This window comes from Triticum urartu, chromosome 3 (genome assembly GCF_003073215.2).
Source record: "Triticum urartu cultivar G1812 chromosome 3, Tu2.1, whole genome shotgun sequence".
NCBI classification, from domain to species: Eukaryota; Viridiplantae; Streptophyta; class Magnoliopsida; order Poales; family Poaceae; genus Triticum; species Triticum urartu.
Window position 1 is genome coordinate 126,466,013 of NC_053024.1, and position 19,129 is coordinate 126,485,141.

Here is a 19,129-nt window from a genome sequence, read left to right on the forward strand (position 1 = left end):
CTACGCATCAGAACATAATTTTACCTTTTCCCTTGTCATAGCAGAAGAATGCCCATAACACAAGCATCTGTATATATTTTAGGCTTTTAGTAAAAACCGAGCAGTTCTTATAACTGAAACCGAACATTCTGTTTTTGACTACGAACATGTGTATATTTGGGACCTTATGCTGGCTAGGCATCCAGACTCTTTAAGGACAACTTCGACACGGATATCGTCATAAGTGTTTGGATCGATTCAGATGTCCAAAATAACACAAACTGGAACTACACATATGGAAGGCTTATGGGCATTCAGAGGTCCGTCATGTCGGACTCTAACACGCCCAGCCCATTAAAAAAATCATTTGGAGCCCGCACATTTGGGCACTCCCATCACTGTTTTTGTGTGAGAGGCTCCCTTTCCACTACCTTCGCTTGATCTCTGCCAAACCCCACTGTTTGGTCATCCGCCGCCACGAAGAAGCAACCGCGGAGGCCTGATGAAAAGGTAGGGGGATATGAGATCTCCCTGTCGAATGCCCCTAAATGGTTTAAACTCCTCAAGTTTCTGCATGGAATAATACTGAGAGAACTAAACTGACCTGACCATTCCATGACCACCTTAACATACTCCTGGTTAAAACCAAGCTTCAACATCATCGCCTCAAGATACTGCGACTCAACCTGTGATTGGATGGTTAGAGGGACTGTGGTATCCCCAGACCATCAGGGTTCAAATCCTGGTGCTCGCATTTATTTCTGGATTTATTTCAGGATTTTCGTCGATGTGCATTTAGTGGGAGGAGACGTTCCTGTCGAAGACGAGGCGCCTACGGTGACTTCGTAAATCTTAAGATGATATGCCGGCTTAGTCTTTTGGAGATGCTCATAGGGGTAGGATGTGCGTGTGTGCGTTTATATAGATGAGTGTATGCGCGTGTATATGAGCGCTTGCGTATGTACTGATGTTAAAAAAAAAATACTGCCATTCAACCTACCGACCGAGCGAGTTTTTTTTTTCTTTTGAGAAATTATTTCTCGACCGAGCGAGGTGATCGAGCGAGAGAGGTTCGCTCGTTATTGGGCCGCCGCCAGCAGCCGAGTTCTCGGTCCATTTTGGTTCCGCGCTGGGCCATTTGTCTATGCCACTGCACCTGTCTGCACTTCCCGGTCCAGAGGTAGAAAAGCCCAAACAACCGCCTGCCCTCCCCAAGTCCGGGTCCCCGAGATCGTCGAAGAGAGCGGCGGCGCGGCGGCGGCGTGGTGGGAGAAGAGCCAGCGAGCGCGAGGTACAGGCTCGCCGAGGGAGAGGGAAAGAGGAGCTCCGGGCAAGATGCCGCTGTACGACTGCATGCTCATGGTCAAGCCGATGGTGACCAAGGAGGCCATCGCGGAGCTCGTGGCGCGGGTGGCGGCGCGCGCCTACCAGCGCAACGGCGTCGTCACCGAGCTCAAATCCTTCGGCAAAGTGCACCTCGGCTACGGCATCAGGAAGCTCGACGGCCGCCACTTCCAGGTCCGCCCCGATCCGCCGCTCTTTATTTGTACTCCTCAACCGTAGTGCCTTGTGACAGAGCGGACTGGTGACGATCTGAGTCGTCTGGCTAGATTGATGCGTGTAGGACGAAATGCCTAAGTTGGTATGAGTGTTTCGGCCTTTGGCGTTTTGGTTCTTGACGGTGTGTGTGTGGTGCCTTTGACGTGCTCGACGAAATGCCCAAATAGGGTTGGCCGTCGGCTGCTAGAATGTTTGTGGGTGCTTGCTCGATAGAATGCTCTAGCGGGTAAATTGTGTAGGTTCAGATCATTCTATTGATCGTAGTTAGTGTTATTACGTGACTCAGGAACCTCAGGATTCCACGGGTCGGGTGGCTCGCAGAGATATGCTGCATGCTGTGATCTGTTTGCTCCGAGTACTGAATAGAAGGGTATAACACTGAGATCTTTCATGTTCTGGGGTTTAGAAGTAACCTTGGGGAAAATGGTCAGTCGGTAAGTGATGTGAGTCATGAAATGGTAGCATTGCCCTTCTGCTCGCCCCTTTCTACGATCCTTCTGGCTGCTACACGTTGGCCACCAACCACAGTTCCGGCGGGCTCACCAACCGGGCTTGCTTACATACCACTGCCTCCATAAGCCATAAGCTTCAGCTTAGCTGACGGCCCTGCTTCTCCCACCTCCACTACCACACATGGTTCTTTGTCCCAAGCAGTTGTATTAATTTCTTGGGCGATTCAGATCGCCAACATAAGCACTCACGTCCCTGTTTTCCTGGACCCCAAATCACTGGAAGTGATGTTGCTTCTTCAAGGTTATTCTCGGCAAGTTTGAGCTTACTTATCATATTGATGTTTCTGAGGCTGACCATGAGAACACTCTTTGTACAGAAGAAGGTTTCAGCACCTATTCTTTTTTTCTACTCCATATCCTTGGAGATCCCTGATTTTGTCGTGCAGCCGAATACCACGCTCAAGGGCTTTATTCTACATCGAGAACACGTTTTACTCTTCCCATTGCTTGAGCACACCTGCCATCGTTACAATCTTTGCAGTGTGGTCAGCCTGTCTCAGACAGGATGCTCATCTGGAACATGTTGCGAGACCTCAACCTCTAAAATTCTTGATCGCGAGGAGGCTGCTTTGTCGATCTTCGGGTTGAGACCCGGCAACGTATTCACCACAAGCATCTAAGCAGAGAAGGGCCGATCAATGTCACAAAGACTATTCCTGAGTGTAACAAAACAATATATTGTTAATTTCTTGAACAAAACTTTAGAACTATTATGCCTTTCCCGAGTTCCTTTCACTACAGTCTTCCGAGTTACTGTTATTGAGGTTATGGTTTTTCTTTCATCTACAGGCTATCCTTTCTCTCTTATACACCATGTATTTGTGTTAAGTGTATCTTCTGATGCAACCGCACTTCTTAAAATTGATTCCGACAGCTAGTCATTACCTTCTACAATTACCTCGACACTTCTTATGGGAGATTAGTTTGTGAGTTACTGAATAATTGACAGTGGTTGGTTGTTTGGTGTGTGTTTAGTAAATGTAAGTTTGACAAATTGTGAACACATGTCTCCAGTATATTCGTGTTATCACGTCTTCTTCTTTTGAAGTCTGTAGTTCCGTCTTTGTTTTGAAATAACTCGTCATTTTTTTACCACAGTGACTGTTATATCAGTCTGACTAAGGTTGTAGCTTTCCACCAGTACCGAATTGTGATGGACCCAGTAGCAGTGTGGGTGTAAAAATGTTTTTCTCCACAACTCTTCGATAAAACCTTCAATCAAACAGTTAGAAACTGAAATGCAGCACCCTGAGAATGCAAGTGTAAATATTCCATTTTCCCGCTACTCTTTGATAAAACCTTCGATCAAACACTGAGAAAAGTAAAGTACAGCACCCCTAGAAAAGAGTTGACCAAAGCAGTTGGGAGGCACACAGAATGCATCGTGTATTTGAGAATTGTTCTTATGCACTCCTGGTTAAGTAATGTTATATTCCAACTGTTGGTCATTGCCATCTTACCTTGCCACTAGTATTGTGGGTGTGGTCTCCTGCTTTCCTGATTTGCTGAAGTTGCTGTTGTGGTTTCAGGGTCAACTTTTGCAAATGACCATGATGGTTCCACCTTCCTTTACTCAAGAACTGCACTATCTAAACAAGGAGGACCGTCTGCTTCGCTGGTTGGTGGTGAAGCACAGAGATGCGGTGTATGGTCTGGAGTTCATCAACGAGGATGACGGGAGGTACGAGATGGACAGTTTCCGCCGTAAAAGTACTACTACTCAAGATGACGAGGATGTTGATGAATATGACGACAACGACGACGACGATGACGAGTACGATGTCCAGGAAGAGTAGATTGGTGTCTCAAGATCTCTCACAAACTCTATGTGTTGTCTTCCCAATATTGTTGACTATAAAGTAGGGCAAAAAGTAGAACCATTGGACTTTGCTGTTTTTCGAAAGAACCTAGCACACTTGAAGTCTGACTTTGCATGTTTCTCCCATGTAAGCTTCCAATAAGGAACCCATGATCTGATTGGTACATTATCATCACTAGGTTTATGATGTGGTACTTACTTTCTTTGTCAGTGGTCCGTTGTGAAAGAGCATTGCAAAAATATGGGAAACGCTGCATACTCCGGAGTTGTACAACAGCACTGGATTGATTGCTATTTATTCATCAGCATAGTATGTACAGAGCGGTAAACTCCCAAAAGCACACACTTGTACAGAAGTAGTGTAGGCGGATGCTAGGCGCCATCCGACTGATCCGCCGCACGGGTTCAGTCGCCTTGCATGCCGTCTGATGCAAAGGACCACAACCGTTGGATCATCTCTACCACGCAACGCACGCCCGTAGTACCCAGACCCTGCAGTACTGTGTTCATCTAAAATCTCATGCCTCATTTCTTTTGGTAAAGGCTTGAGTTCCGAAGGAGGGAGTCCTTCATCTCCCTTCTTTTTAGGCACCTCAAATTTCTCGTCAATTGTGGACTCTTGATTTAGATGTTGATCTATTTCCATCTTACTAGGATCTTTGGGGCTTAGTTCATATCCCGTGAGACTTCTTTCGAGCTCATCTTCTGGTGTCCCGAAGTAAATGGCAGCGAGTTATTCTATTGTTTTATCCTCACCATTATCGTACTCACGTGATTGATGATGATTCTTAAACCTAGAGAAGTGAAATTCTCTTTCTTCTTTTCCAAAACGAAGAGAAACCACCTCTCTCTTGCAATCAATTTTAGCCACTGCAGTGTTCAAGGAGTACATATCTGGTGGAAACCACATATTCAGTGGAAGCATGAAAACTTCATCCTGTGCCGTTGGATAGGAGTGTGTGGTGTGAGATGATAAGATGTACAAACTGCAAAAACAACCCCGTAATCTTAATGTACGGTGGTACATTATCCTAACGGAAGCTGAGCCATCCCGTGCCTTAATCCATGGAGCTATCCCGATTCAATTTTCTTCCATCAACAACTAGGGTTAGGAGATCTGGAGATGGTGGCTTCGGCCAACAAGACGCCCTCGTTCCGCGCACGGCCGGCGACCGGCGACCGGCGCGACTAATTCCTCTCCAGCGGCTGCCTTCTCTCCTCTCCGGCCGGTGGCCCACTGCGCCAACCCACCACGACGACCTCGTTCCCGCAGGGCCGGCGACCGACCGGCGCGGCTAATTCCGTTGCGGCAGCTGGCTTCTCTCTCTCCGACGTATGGCGCACCGGGCCAATCCTCCTCTGAGCGCTCCCCATCGAATTGGTACTGGGATCCAGGTCCGAAGGTATGAGGATTTCTATCACATTGTTCATCTTCTATGATGTGCCATATTCTCTTCTAGTTGGGCTAGATTTGCCAAGGAAATATAGAGGACAAGGTCGTGGATTCTGGTTGTCTCTTTCAAGATTAGCCTTCTGAACAGGATCTACAAAGCCTTTTTCCTCAACTGAAGCAGTTTCAGTAGCCTCTCTGTAGATCTAAAAATAAGCATATCCAGAAAACTTTTTACACTAGATATAGCCATAAAGCAACCACGTACACAGTCGTTTATCACAAGAATCTGTCACCAACTGGAATGTAGAACACTTGAACTCTCAGTTTATGTAATGCAAAAAACACATATTTCCAGCATGCATAGTCCATGATCAAAGAACTAATTATACACTGAAAAACTGGGCACACAAGATCAATGTACACGCAAACCAAGATCCAGCAAGTTCAGTTTAGATTTTCGTCTTGAGGAAGTTGGTAAAGTCTAATTCATCTGGTATGTAGTTGTTATATTAATGCAGCAACAGGTATGTCCTATCATGCTAATTTGACAATACTGTACAACATGATGGTTGTTCTAGGCATATTTATTAGTGTATAGTTATTAAATGAAGGAAATCATTACTTCTTATAGACTTTTGTGTGATATGCTGGGATATAAGAAAGGAGTTGAAACTGTTTGAGCATAGGAAAATTGTATGAATGATGTTAGCTATCAGTTTTAATTTATATTGCAATTGATTGGGGAAGTGAGCTGAGATTAGGTATTCCTAACATTTGAATGTTCTTTCTAACATGACTACGGTACATTCATTTGGACTTAGTTTAGAGAATACTTCTAAAATTTTGCTTGCTAATAAATACAACACATTGATGTATCTATATTTGTAGATTTGTTTTGAAATTCGTTTCAAAAAATTAGGTATAATTTCTTGCTATTTTTCCTAGTGCCCTGACCAATTGAACTTTTTTGTTCCAGGTTGCTTGGTGGCACTACTGGCTTCAGCAAGTTATTAGGACTAATATACTATGGCATTGTGATGTTCTTATCTAGTGTACTGGAGCCATTAGCTATTGGCGCTAGACTTATGCAAGTTATTAGCTAGCTATGTGCTCTATGACTGATCGATGTATAAAGCTGCAGATTTGCCATCAGTTAGTGATGCTCTATTTTGTAACTTTGTACTGTAGTAAAGCGTTATCTTAAGTGACTGAATAAGATTGATGCTGCATAATGACACTGTGTGCAACTGACCTGATTGCTTTAAGTTTATTATTTAAACAATGATTTCAATTGTTGGAATGTGCTGTGCGAAGTGCAGGTGTGTTCTGGAGCTGGGCAATGGTTTTGATTATGGTTGACGAAAATGATCTGGGCAATGGTTTTGGCTGTTGTCTGTTCTACTTGGATTTGCAAGGAACTGGGCAGACTTCAATATTATATTATGATTCTAATCTAAACGCTATTAGGATATCAAATATCGAATTAAGCTAGCTGTGATATGGGGATCATATATGGAGAAGCACAGGTGTACGTGGGGACATGTGCAGACTTGTTGTAATACTTGGAATCGATAGGGGGTTATGTGTAAAATAGAATGCTGGCAACAGGCGTTTTTCTGCAAAACTGCATGTAGCAGTTATGGCTGAATCTAGTCCATAGATACAAGATCCAACAGCCTATGCTCAAGTTCATGCTTCCACTGAAATATGTGGTTTCCACCTGATATTGTCCCGTGTTCAAGAAGGTCTTCAAAGATAATGACAAAAATCATCATCGGGCTTTCGGCCAACAACAAGACGGCCCTCGTTCCGCGCACGGCCGGCGACCGGCGACGGCGCGACTAATTTCCTCTCCAGCGGCTGCCTTCTCTCCTCTCCGGCCGGTGGCCCACTGCGCCAACCCCACCACGACGACCTCGTTCCCGCAGGGCCGGCGACCGACCGGCGCGGCTAATTCCGTTGCGGCAGCTGGCTTCTCTCTCTCCGACGTATGGCGCACCGGGCCAATCCTCCTCTGAGCGCTCCCCATCGAATTGGTACTGGATCCAGGTCCGAAGGTATGAGGATTTCTATCACATTGTTCATCTTCTATGATGTGCCATATTCTCTTCTAGTTGGGCTAGATTTGCCAAGGAAATATAGAGGACAAGGTCGTGGATTCTGGTTGTCTCTTTCAAGATTAGCCTTCTGAACAGGATCTACAAAGCCTTTTTCCTCAACTGAAGCAGTTTCAGTAGCCTCTCTGTAGATCTGAAAATAAGCATATCCAGAAAACTTTTTACACTAGATATAGCCATAAAGCAACCACGTACACAGTCGTTTATCACAAGAATCTGTCACCAACTGGAATGTAGAACACTTGAACTCTCAGTTTATGTAATGCAAAAAACACATATTTCCAGCATGCATAGTCCATGATCAAAGAACTAATTATACACTGAAAAACTGGGCACACAAGATCAATGTACACGCAAACCAAGATCCAGCAAGTTCAGTTTAGATTTTCGTCTTGAGGAAGTTGGTAAAGTCTAATTCATCTGGTATGTAGTTGTTATATTAATGCAGCAACAGGTATGTCCTATCATGCTAATTTGACAATACTGTACAACATGATGGTTGTTCTAGGCATATTTATTAGTGTATAGTTATTAAATGAAGGAAATCATTACTTCTTATAGACTTTTGTGTGATATGCTGGGATATAAGAAAGGAGTTGAAACTGTTTGAGCATAGGAAAATTGTATGAATGATGTTAGCTATCAGTTTTAATTTATATTGCAATTGATTGGGGAAGTGAGCTGAGATTAGGTATTCCTAACATTTGAATGTTCTTTCTAACATGACTACGGTACATTCATTTGGACTTAGTTTAGAGAATACTTCTAAAATTTTGCTTGCTAATAAATACAACACATTGATGTATCTATATTTGTAGATTTGTTTTGAAATTCGTTTCAAAAAATTAGGTATAATTTCTTGCTATTTTTCCTAGTGCCCTGACCAATTGAACTTTTTTGTTCCAGGTTGCTTGGTGGCACTACTGGTTCAGCAAGTTAATTAAGGAACTAATATACTATGGCATTGTGATGTTCTTATCTAGTGTACTGGACATTAGCTATTGGCGCTAGACTTATGCAAGTTATTAGCTAGCTATGTGCTCTATGACTGATCGATGTATAAAGCTGCAGATTTGCCATCAGTTAGTGATGCTCTATTTTGTAACTTTGTACTGTAGTAAAGCGTTATCTTAAGTGACTGAATAAGATTGATGCTGCATAATGACACTGTGTGCAACTGACCTGATTGCTTTAAGTTTATTATTTAAACAATGATTTCAATTGTTGGAATGTGCTGTGCGAAGTGCAGGTGTGTTCTGGAGCTGGGCAATGGTTTTGATTATGGTTGACGAAAATGATCTGGGCAATGGTTTTGGCTGTTGTCTGTTCTACTTGGATTTGCAAGGAACTGGGCAGACTTCAATATTATATTATGATTCTAATCTAAACGCTATTAGGATATCAAATATCGAATTAAGCTAGCTGTGATATGGGGATCATATATGGAGAAGCACAGGTGTACGTGGGGACATGTGCAGACTTGTTGTAATACTTGGAATCGATAGGGGGTTATGTGTAAAATAGAATGCTGGCAACAGGCGTTTTTCTGCAAAACTGCATGTAGCAGTTATGGCTGAATCTAGTCCATAGATACAAGATCCAACAGCCTATGCTCAGTTTTTTCAATGGCTTCCACTGAATATGTGGTTTCCACTGATATTGTCCCGTGTTCAAGAAAGGTCTTTCCAAAGATTAATTGAAACAAAAATCATCATCGGGCTTCGGCCAACAAGACGCCCTCGTTCCGCGCACGGCCGGCGACCGGCGACCGGCGCGACTAATTCCTCTCCAGCGGCTGCCTTCTCTCCTCTCCGGCCGGTGGCCCACTGTCGTTTGCGGCAGCTGGCTTCTCTCTCTCCGACGTATGGCGCACCGGGCCAATCCTCCTCTGAGCGCTCCCCATCGAATTGGTACTGGATCCAGGTCCGAAGGTATGAGGATTTCTATCACATTGTTCATCTTCTATGATGTGCCATATTCTCTTCTAGTTGGGCTAGATTTGCCAAGGAAATATAGAGGACAAGGTCGTGGATTCTGGTTGTCTCTTTCAAGATTAGCCTTCTGAACAGGATCTACAAAGCCTTTTTCCTCAACTGAAGCAGTTTCAGTAGCCTCTCTGTAGATCTGAAAATAAGCATATCCAGAAAACTTTTTACACTAGATATAGCCATAAAGCAACCACGTACACAGTCGTTTATCACAAGAATCTGTCACCAACTGGAATGTAGAACACTTGAACTCTCAGTTTATGTAATGCAAAAAACACATATTTCCAGCATGCATAGTCCATGATCAAAGAACTAATTATACACTGAAAAACTGGGCACACAAGATCAATGTACACGCAAACCAAGATCCAGCAAGTTCAGTTTAGATTTTCGTCTTGAGGAAGTTGGTAAAGTCTAATTCATCTGGTATGTAGTTGTTATATTAATGCAGCAACAGGTATGTCCTATCATGCTAATTTGACAATACTGTACAACATGATGGTTGTTCTAGGCATATTTATTAGTGTATAGTTATTAAATGAAGGAAATCATTACTTCTTATAGACTTTTGTGTGATATGCTGGGATATAAGAAAGGAGTTGAAACTGTTTGAGCATAGGAAAATTGTATGAATGATGTTAGCTATCAGTTTTAATTTATATTGCAATTGATTGGGGAAGTGAGCTGAGATTAGGTATTCCTAACATTTGAATGTTCTTTCTAACATGACTACGGTACATTCATTTGGACTTAGTTTAGAGAATACTTCTAAAATTTTGCTTGCTAATAAATACAACACATTGATGTATCTATATTTGTAGATTTGTTTTGAAATTCGTTTCAAAAAATTAGGTATAATTTCTTGCTATTTTTCCTAGTGCCCTGACCAATTGAACTTTTTTGTTCCAGGTTGCTTGGTGGCACTAGCTTCAGCAAGTTATTAGGACTAATATACTATGGCATTGTGATCTTATCTAGTGTACTGGAGCCATTAGCTATTGGCGCTAGACTTATGCAAGTTATTAGCTAGCTATGTGCTCTATGACTGATCGATGTATAAAGCTACAGATTTGCCATCAGTTAGTGATGCTCTATTTTGTAACTTTGTACTGTAGTAAAGCATTATCTTAAGTGACTGAATAAGATTGATGCTGCATAATGACACTGTGTGCAACTGACCTGATTGCTTTAAGTTTATTATTTAAACAATGATTTCAATTGTTGGAATGTGCTGTGCGAAGTGCAGGTGTGTTCTGGAGCTGGGCAATGGTTTTGATTATGGTTGACGAAAATGATCTGGGCAATGGTTTTGGCTGTTGTTTGTTCTACTTGGATTTGCAAGGAACTGGGCAGACTTCAATATTATATTATGATTCTAATCTAAACGCTATTAGGATATCAAATATCGAATTAAGCTAGCTGTGATATGGGGATCATATATGGAGAAGCACAGGTGTACGTGGGGACATGTGCAGACTTGTTGTAATACTTGGAATCGATAGGGGGTTATGTGTAAAATAGAATGCTGGCAACAGGCGTTTTTCTGCAAAACTGCATGTAGCAGTTATGGCTGAATCTAGTCCATAGATACAAGATCCAACAGCCTATGCTCAAGTTTTCATGCTTCCACTGAATATGTGGTTTCCACCTGATATTGTCCCGTGTTCAAGAAAGGTCTTCCAAAGATAATTGAACAAAAATCATCATCGGGAACTTCCATGACAACAAAAATCAACCGGGTAAGTGAAAGTACAGAGGACAACATAAACAGCAGGCAAAATACTATAAGGTTTTCTAAAAGTGACAACATAAACATCAGGCAAAAAACCATAAGGTTTTCTAAAAGCACCACTTGCAAGTCTAATGTCCATGTCGGTGGTTTGGAGTTCATTAAAATAGATTTCACCACCAATCTTAACATAGAAAGTATTCAGTATTCTAACAACGCTGCTTGAAAAAGCTCAGGTTACCTTCGGAAGACTTCATCTGATGATAACCTCTGCAGATTCACTCGTCCAATACAGCACGGCCTCTGCATTCTGGGGTTCGCGGCCCAAGTCGTTCTGCAACGGGGACCCAGCGGCGGTGCAGAACATTTTCGGCCGGGTTCCTGCTGCACGTCTACCCCGGCGAAACACTGGTCACCGAGACGTGGGTCGACGGCCAGAGGTAAATATTTGCTCTAGCACCACCAGTTGGCAAATTTGATAATTTTGACCTCTGGGCGAAATCAATTCACGGAATGAACTGTCCGTGAAACTATTTCACATCCCTGACCTTTTTGTGTAGCGCCCGCCACGACGGTGCCACACACTACGGTGCAGCGCCTAGCTCGGGGGCGTTGCACTCCAGTCCACCGTGGCAGCCCCTGGGCCCGCACCCAGCAGTGCAGTGCCTCCGAGCTAGGCGCCACACATGTAATGTGCAGCGCCTAGCGCTCGGGCGCTGCACTGTGACTTAGATGCCAGCCGCCCGCTCCCCCTCCCCCCACCCCACCCAATTCGTTCAGTTGCAAGTTACAGAAGCAACGGCGCCGGCGGCTTCCTCCTCTCCCCCTCTCAATCCCCTCTCCAAATTCTTCAGATCCGACGATTTGGTCCGTGCATTTCTTCACCAATCCATCCTAGAAGGTACTCTCCTCCGATCCCCTTCTTTCTATCCATAGAAAATATGATATTTTGAAGATTTGGGGAATCCTTGTTTGATTAGATTAGATTTGAATCTTGCATGTATTAGAACTTTGCATGTATTACAACCCTTGTTTGTTTGATTTGTGGAACCCTAGTTTAGTTTATGGAAGAGTTATTTGTATGAAGTAGGCATAGTTTATGGAAAAGTTATTTGTATGAAGTAGGCCTAGTTATTTGTGGAACCCTAGTTTATTAGTTTTGTTTGATTTGATATGGTTGGATACATAGATTGGTATGGTTGCATCTAGTAGGCGTACTTTAGTTTATTTGTATTCAAAAGATAATCGTGTTGACAAGAAAGCTTTCTTTCAAAATTGTTAGGATGGTTTGGCTTCTCGGTGATCACTGGGACAAACAACACCGGTCGTACCCTATGGCGGTGGAGCAGCGGGCAATAATGAAAGTGGCCGGTTTTATGAATTTCGTATTTATTTCAAACACAAATGCCCCATATGCAATGTTATGAATTCTTTGTTTGTAGGAGCTTGTACCTCTGAAGCTTCGTTCTCACGGGGTCACCCTTGGGTGGATGCTCTATGATGAGCGATACACACCGTATGTAAGGAAGACAAGACTTCTCCCTTTCATTCATATGGTCAGACGGTCGACGCCACCCAACAATGCTCCAGCATTCACCGCGCTTATTGATCATTGGCGGCCGGAGACACATAGTTTCCATCTTCGGACCGGGGAGATGACCGTGACGCTCCAGGATATTGCTATGATCACTGGTCTTCCTATCGATGGGAATCCTCTATGTATGAGCACCGATTCCGATGGGTGGCGCGCGCAGATGTATGCCCTTATCGGTATGGTTCCTCCGGAGCCTCCGGAACCAGCAGCAAAAGACAAGAAGAAGGAAAGAGTCGTAGCCGGTGCTACTTTCACGTGGATTACTGAGCACTTTGGTACTTGCCCACCGGAAGCTAATGAGGACACGGTCAAGACATATGCTCGTGTCTACATGTGGTACGTGATATCCAGGACTATGTTTGCTGATGGCACATGCAAGAATGCTCCATGGATGTGGCTGAAGGCGTTGACCGTCTTCGATAGCAATTGGAGTTGGGGTTCGGCGACAGTGGCTTACTTGTATAGACATGTATGAAGTTGTTTCCTTTTCACTTCATTGCTACATTATGAATGCGATCTTGCTCTTAATTGAACCATGTTCTCTTTTATGTGCAGTTGGACGAAGCCTGTTGTAGGTCATCTGGAGGTATTGGTGGTTGTTTGCTCGCACTTTCCATATGGAGCTGGGAGCGTTTTCCGGTTGGACGTTCGAAGACCGTGAAGTACGATGATTGGGACGACAAAGGCGACCCACTACGGCGACCCACTTGGGCTTACAAGTGGGATGTGTTAAATGAGACGACAGATGATCCCCCGGTCATGTACAAGTTGTACCAGAGCGAGCTTGACGCGATCACGCCTGAGCAGGTGAATTGACATTGCATAAGTGATTATGATGCTTCTATTGCAAGTCGATATCAATTTTGCATTCTATCCCATTTTGCAGGTGATATGGGAGCCGTATGGAACAGGAGACAATTTTGGTAACCCTTTAGAGTTCAGGCTATATCCGATGTGCACTAGGGATAGGGATCTCTGGCGTATGCGGTGCCCACTCATATGCAACTGGGCGGTTGAGCTTCACCTCCCACATCGAGTGCGCCGTCAGTTTGATTTGTTCCAGACACATCCGCCGGAGTGGGAGGACATGGACAAGTTGCTACACGCGTAAAATATAATTAACCTTGAGCACTTAGCAGCTTCTCGGCGGTTTCGATGCTACTAATATTATGTTTCTAACTTGCAGGTTGGATAGGAAAAGGCAGCGGAAGATTAAGGATTGGGACAAGCATCACAGAAAGTATGTCGTACAGTTTGTACTTAGTGTGGAGCAAGCTAGGGCTGGAAAAGGAGTCCAGCTTCGTGAGCACTGCCCGATCACGTTCAACAACTATCTCACATGGTTTCTTGCAAGTACCCGTGTGGAGGTATGCAAGCCGACGTATGCTAAGAAGATTTTGGAAGAACCCACTGTTTTTGATGAGGTAGCCCAGCACCAGTACAACACATTAGTCAGGAAAGGCAACTCAGTGATCCCTTCATCTCCAATGATGAACTTTGTGGTATTTGCCCTCTTTGATTTTCATTCACACTATTCACATCTTCGCTTGCCTAACACGTTAATACCATTTCTGTTCATAGCGTGCCCAGATCAAGAAAGCAGTTGATGAGACCGAGACTATTCTTGAAACAACCCCGGCTGGCAAAAGCGATGGGGAAGGTGCACTTCGAGCATTCATCAAGGTTCACATCTCCTTCAAATTAGCACTTAGCATGTGTTGCTACGTTCATGTCTCATTCACTTGTACATGTTGCAGCGCCAGGGCCAAAAGTTAAGGTGGCTATCAAACCTTTTCGGTTGTCGTGACCCCGAGTATGTATCACCAGAACAGTCTAGGTCGGCGACACCATCAGATCCCGCTTCGAGGCAAGGCCATGGTGATCATTTGGAGGATGATGATGTGGGTGTGGTCACCCAAGAAGTATGACATGAGCATATATATCCAATTGTTGATGCATTGCTAACTATATCCTCACACACGGTCTTTCCATATCTTTTGTTGATGCATAGGTTGCTGATGATATGACCTTGGGGACGTACCAGGTTAGGTCTGCATACAGGTTAAAGCCTAGGACGGGAATCAACAAGTACACACCTGAAGACTTCACCCAAAGAGGCAAAAGGACGGTCGGCACCTCGCAGATGGCGGCTTTGGATGACTATTTGGATGAAGATGTCGATGACGTGGAGGAACTTGAGCCGGAGCGGGAGCGTGTTCCTCTTCCTAGGAAGGTGAAGAAGTTAGCCAGCAAGAGGGGGGGAGCAGCCAAAAAGCGCTCAAGGAACTAGCTCTATTTGTAACTAGCTCTTCCTAGAAACCAGCCATCATCCTCTATTTGTAATGTTGAATTTGAAGTGGTGGTAGCTTGTAGGAACTTGTTATGTCGGTGAACTTGGAGTTGTGGTAGCTTTATGTTGAACTTGATCCTCTTTGTATGTCTTAGTTATGTTGAACTTGGAGTGGTTGTCTTAGCAATGTTGAACTTGATCCTCTATGTTGCACTTGTTGTCTTAATAATGTTCAACCGTGACTGAAATGTGAACTTAAAGTTTCTGACTGCTTATTTTAGGAAATGTTGTAATGTGCCTGAAAATGACCAAGTTTGCAAGCTACAACAGTGCAACGCCTAGCATGGAGGCGCCACACCGAGCAGTGCAACGCCTAGCCCCAGGGCGTTGCACTGCTTAGTGTGGCGCCTCCAAGCTAGGCGCTGCAGTGGCTGTAGCTTCATCCCAGGCGTGCAACGCCTCAGAGCTAGGCGCTGCACTGTACAGTGTGACACCTAGCTCTGAGGCGTTGCACGCCTGGGATGAGCTAAGCAGAGAGCAAACAAAGCGTTTGTAAGCTACAGCCGCTGCAGCGCCTAGCCTCAAGGCGCCACACTGAGCAGTGCAATGCCCTGGAGCTAGGCGTTGCACTGCTCAGCGCGGCGCCTCCAGGCTAGGCGCTGCAGCGGCTGTAGCTTGTAAACAAAGTGTTTGCTCTCTGCTTGCAAATTAGGGTTTCCCCAAACTAGCATTACTTGGATCAAAACAAAGGGATCGGAGAAGATTACCTTGAGGGAGGGTTTGACTTCAAAATCCACGGACAAATTCTTCAAATTTGCAAGATTTGGGAGAGGATTTGAGAGGAGGAGAGAGTGGGAGAGGGGGCAAAGCTCGGGTTGGGGTGTGTGGGGTGGGGGGAGTGGGCCCAGCCGCTGGATAAGTCACAGTGCAGCACCCGAGCGCTAGGAGCTGCACATTACATGTGTGGCACCTGGCTCGGAGGTGTTGCACTGCTGGGTGCGGGCCCAAGGGCTGCCACGGTGGACTGGCGTGCAACGCCCCAGAGCTGGGGCGTTGCACCGTAGTGTGTGGCGCCTGCGTGGCGGGCGCTACACAAAAGGGTCAGTGCTGTGAAATAGTTTCACGGACAGTTCATTCTGTGAATTGATTTCGTCTCGAGGTCAAAATTGTCAAATTTGCCCCACCAGTTGATCACTGAAATGTGCTGATGTTGACAACAAGCAAACCCATGGGATTGGAATGATTGGCTTGTGCAGGGTGCAGTACCAGACCAAGGCGAAAGAGCGTGACCCCACCATGCTTTCCGGATACGTGCTTGTCGGAGTAATGGGCCACGGGTAGGCTAACCCAGGCCCAGAACCTTTCAAGACATCGGGGCAGGCTGCACCCCTCAAAACCCCAGGACGAAAAGCCGCCTTCTGAGAGTCGGCTGCGAGGCAGCCGACTGCCCACTCGCGGTTGAGTCCCGAGGACGACTTCAGGATGAGCCGACTCCTGACTGACGACTTCCAGAGAAGCCGGCCATGGGGAGCCGGCCCACGACGCCAACAACCCCCATGCCCTCATAAAGAGGGACGAGACGGGGAGTGGCCACAGTAAGGTCCACTCCCACCCTTTTCCAAGGGCAGGCGTGGCCACAGTACGCCGTACCCGCGGAGATCTCCGCCCGGCGCGACACTGTTGCCATGCCGGCCCTGACGTTAGCCAAGTGGGCGGAGTCCTATGCCCACGATGGCCTGCCGGTACGACCCAGGGACGACGGGTCCCACCAGTCGGCGGGCGTACGGAAGACGGTGAGAGCGCTGTTGGGGAACGTAGTAATTTCAAAAAAAATTCCTACGCACACGCAAGATCATGGTGATGCATAGCAACGAGATGGGAGAGTGTGATCTACGTACCCTTGTAGACGACAGCGAGCGTTAGCACAACGCGGTTGATGTAGTCGTACGTCTTCACGGCCCGACCGATCAAGCACCGAAACTACGGCACCTCCGAGTTCTTAGCACACGTTCAGCTCGATGACGATCCCCGGACTCCGATCCAGCAAAGTGTCGGGGAAGAGTTCCGTCAGCACGACGGCGTGGTGACGATCTTGATGTTCTACCGTCGCAGGGCTTCGCCTAAGCACCGCTACAATATTATCGAGGATATGGTGGAAGGGGGCACCGCACACGGCTAAGGAACGATCACGAAGATCAACTTGTGTGTCTATGGGGTGCCCCCTGCCCCCGTATATAAAGGAGTGGAGGAGGGGAGGGCCGGCCCTCTCTATGGCGCGCCCTAGGGGAGTCCTACTCCCACCGGGAGTAGGATTCCCCCTTTCCTAGTCCAACTAGGAGTCCTTCCATGTAGTAGGAGTAGGAAACAAGGAAGGGGCGCAGCCCCTCCCCCTAGTCCAATTCGGACTAGGCCTTGGGGGGGCGCGCGGCCTGCCCTAGGCAGCCCCTCTCTCTTTCCCGTATGGCCCAATAAGGCCCAATACTTCTCCCGGCGAATTCCCGTAACTCTCCGGTACTCCGAAAAATACCCGAATCACTCGGAACCTTTCCGATGTCCGAATATAGTCGTCCAATATATCGATCTTTACGTCTCGACCATTTCGAGACTCCTCGTCATGTCCCGATCTCATCCGGGACTCCGAACTCCTTCGGTACATCAAAACTCATAAACTCATAATATAACTGTCATCGAAACCTTAAGCGTGCGGACCCTACGGGTTCGAGAACATGTAGACATGACCGAGACACGTCTCCGGTCAATAACCAATAGGTACCTGGATGCCCATATTGGCTCCTACATATTCTACGAACATCTTTATCGGTCAGACCGCATAACAACATACGTTGTTCCCTTTGTCATCGGTATGTTACTTGCCCGAGATTCGATCGTCGGTATCCAATACCTAGTTCAATCTCGTTACCGGCAAGTCTCTTTACTCGTTCCGTAATACATCATCCCGCAACTAACTCATTAGTTGCAATGCTTGCAAGGCTTATGTGATGTGCATTACCGAGAGGGCCCAGAGATACCTCTCCGACAATCGGAGTGACAAATCCGAATCTCGAAATACGCCAACCCAACATGTACCTTTGGAGACACCTGTAGAGCTCCTTTATAATCACCCAGTTACGTTGTGACGTTTGGTAGCACACAAAGTGTTCCTCCGGCAAACGGGAGTTGCATAATCTCATAGTCATAGGAACATGTATAGTCATGAAGAAAGCAATAGCAACATACTAAACGATCGGTGCTAAGCTAATGGAATGGGTCATGTCAATCACATCATTCACATAATGATGTGATCCCGTTAATCAAATAAACTCTTTGTCATGGTTAGGAAACATAACCATCTTTGATTAACGAGCTAGTCAAGTAGAGGCATACTAGTGACACTTCTGTTTGTCTATGTATTCACACATGTATTATGTTTCCGGTTAATACAATTCTAGCATGAATAATAAACATTTATCATGATATAAGGAAATAAATAATAACTTTATTATTGCCTCTAGGGCATATTTCCTTCAGTCTCCCACTTGCACTAGAGTCAATAATCTAGATCACATCACCATGTGATTAACATCGATAGTTCACATCATCATGTGATTAACACCCATAGTTCACATCGCCATGTGACCAACACCCAAAGGGTTTACTAGATTCAGTAATCTAGTTCACATCGCTATGTGATTAACACCCAAGGAGTACTAAGGTGTGATCATGTTTTGCTTGTGAGAGAATCTTAGTCAACGGGTCTGCCACATTCAGATCCGCATGTATTTTGCAAATTTCTATGTCAACAATGCTCTGCATGGAGCTACTCTAGCTAATTGCTCCCACTTTCAATATGTATCTAGACCGAGACTTAGAGTCATCTAGATTAGTGTCAAAACTTGCATCGGCATAACCCTTTACGACGAACCTTTTTTTCACTTCCATAATCGAGAAACATATCCTTATTCCACTAAGGATAATTTTGACCGTTGTCCAGTGATCTACTCCTAGATCACTATCGTACTCCCTTGCCAAACTCAGTGGTAGGGCATACAATAGATCTGGTATACAGCATGGCATACTTTATAGAACCTATGACTGAGGCATAGGGAATGACTTTCATTCTCTTTCTATCTTCTGCCGTGGTCGGGCTT

At 45.4% G+C, this 19,129-nt stretch overlaps 1 protein-coding gene and 2 long non-coding RNA genes across 3 annotated transcripts; all 3 read left to right on the plus strand.

Annotated features, from left to right (window-relative positions):
• Positions 1 to 1,156: 1,156 nt before the first annotated feature.
• On the plus strand, positions 1,157 to 4,068 carry LOC125543258. Its single transcript, XM_048706553.1, has 2 exons — positions 1,157 to 1,497; positions 3,581 to 4,068. Exons 1-2 carry the CDS (start codon positions 1,315 to 1,317, stop codon positions 3,845 to 3,847), a joined length of 450 nt encoding a protein of 149 aa, XP_048562510.1. The 5' UTR covers positions 1,157 to 1,314; the 3' UTR covers positions 3,848 to 4,068.
• An 809-nt stretch (positions 4,069 to 4,877) lies between these two features.
• On the plus strand, positions 4,878 to 6,513 carry LOC125548162. The gene is made up of 2 exons (XR_007300911.1): positions 4,878 to 5,273; positions 6,240 to 6,513. It is a non-coding gene; the product is annotated as an uncharacterized LOC125548162 (long non-coding RNA).
• A 2,707-nt stretch (positions 6,514 to 9,220) lies between these two features.
• Positions 9,221 to 10,527, plus strand: LOC125548163. The gene is made up of 2 exons (XR_007300913.1): positions 9,221 to 9,311; positions 10,278 to 10,527. It is a non-coding gene; the product is annotated as an uncharacterized LOC125548163 (long non-coding RNA).
• The last annotated feature ends 8,602 nt before the right edge of the window (positions 10,528 to 19,129 follow it).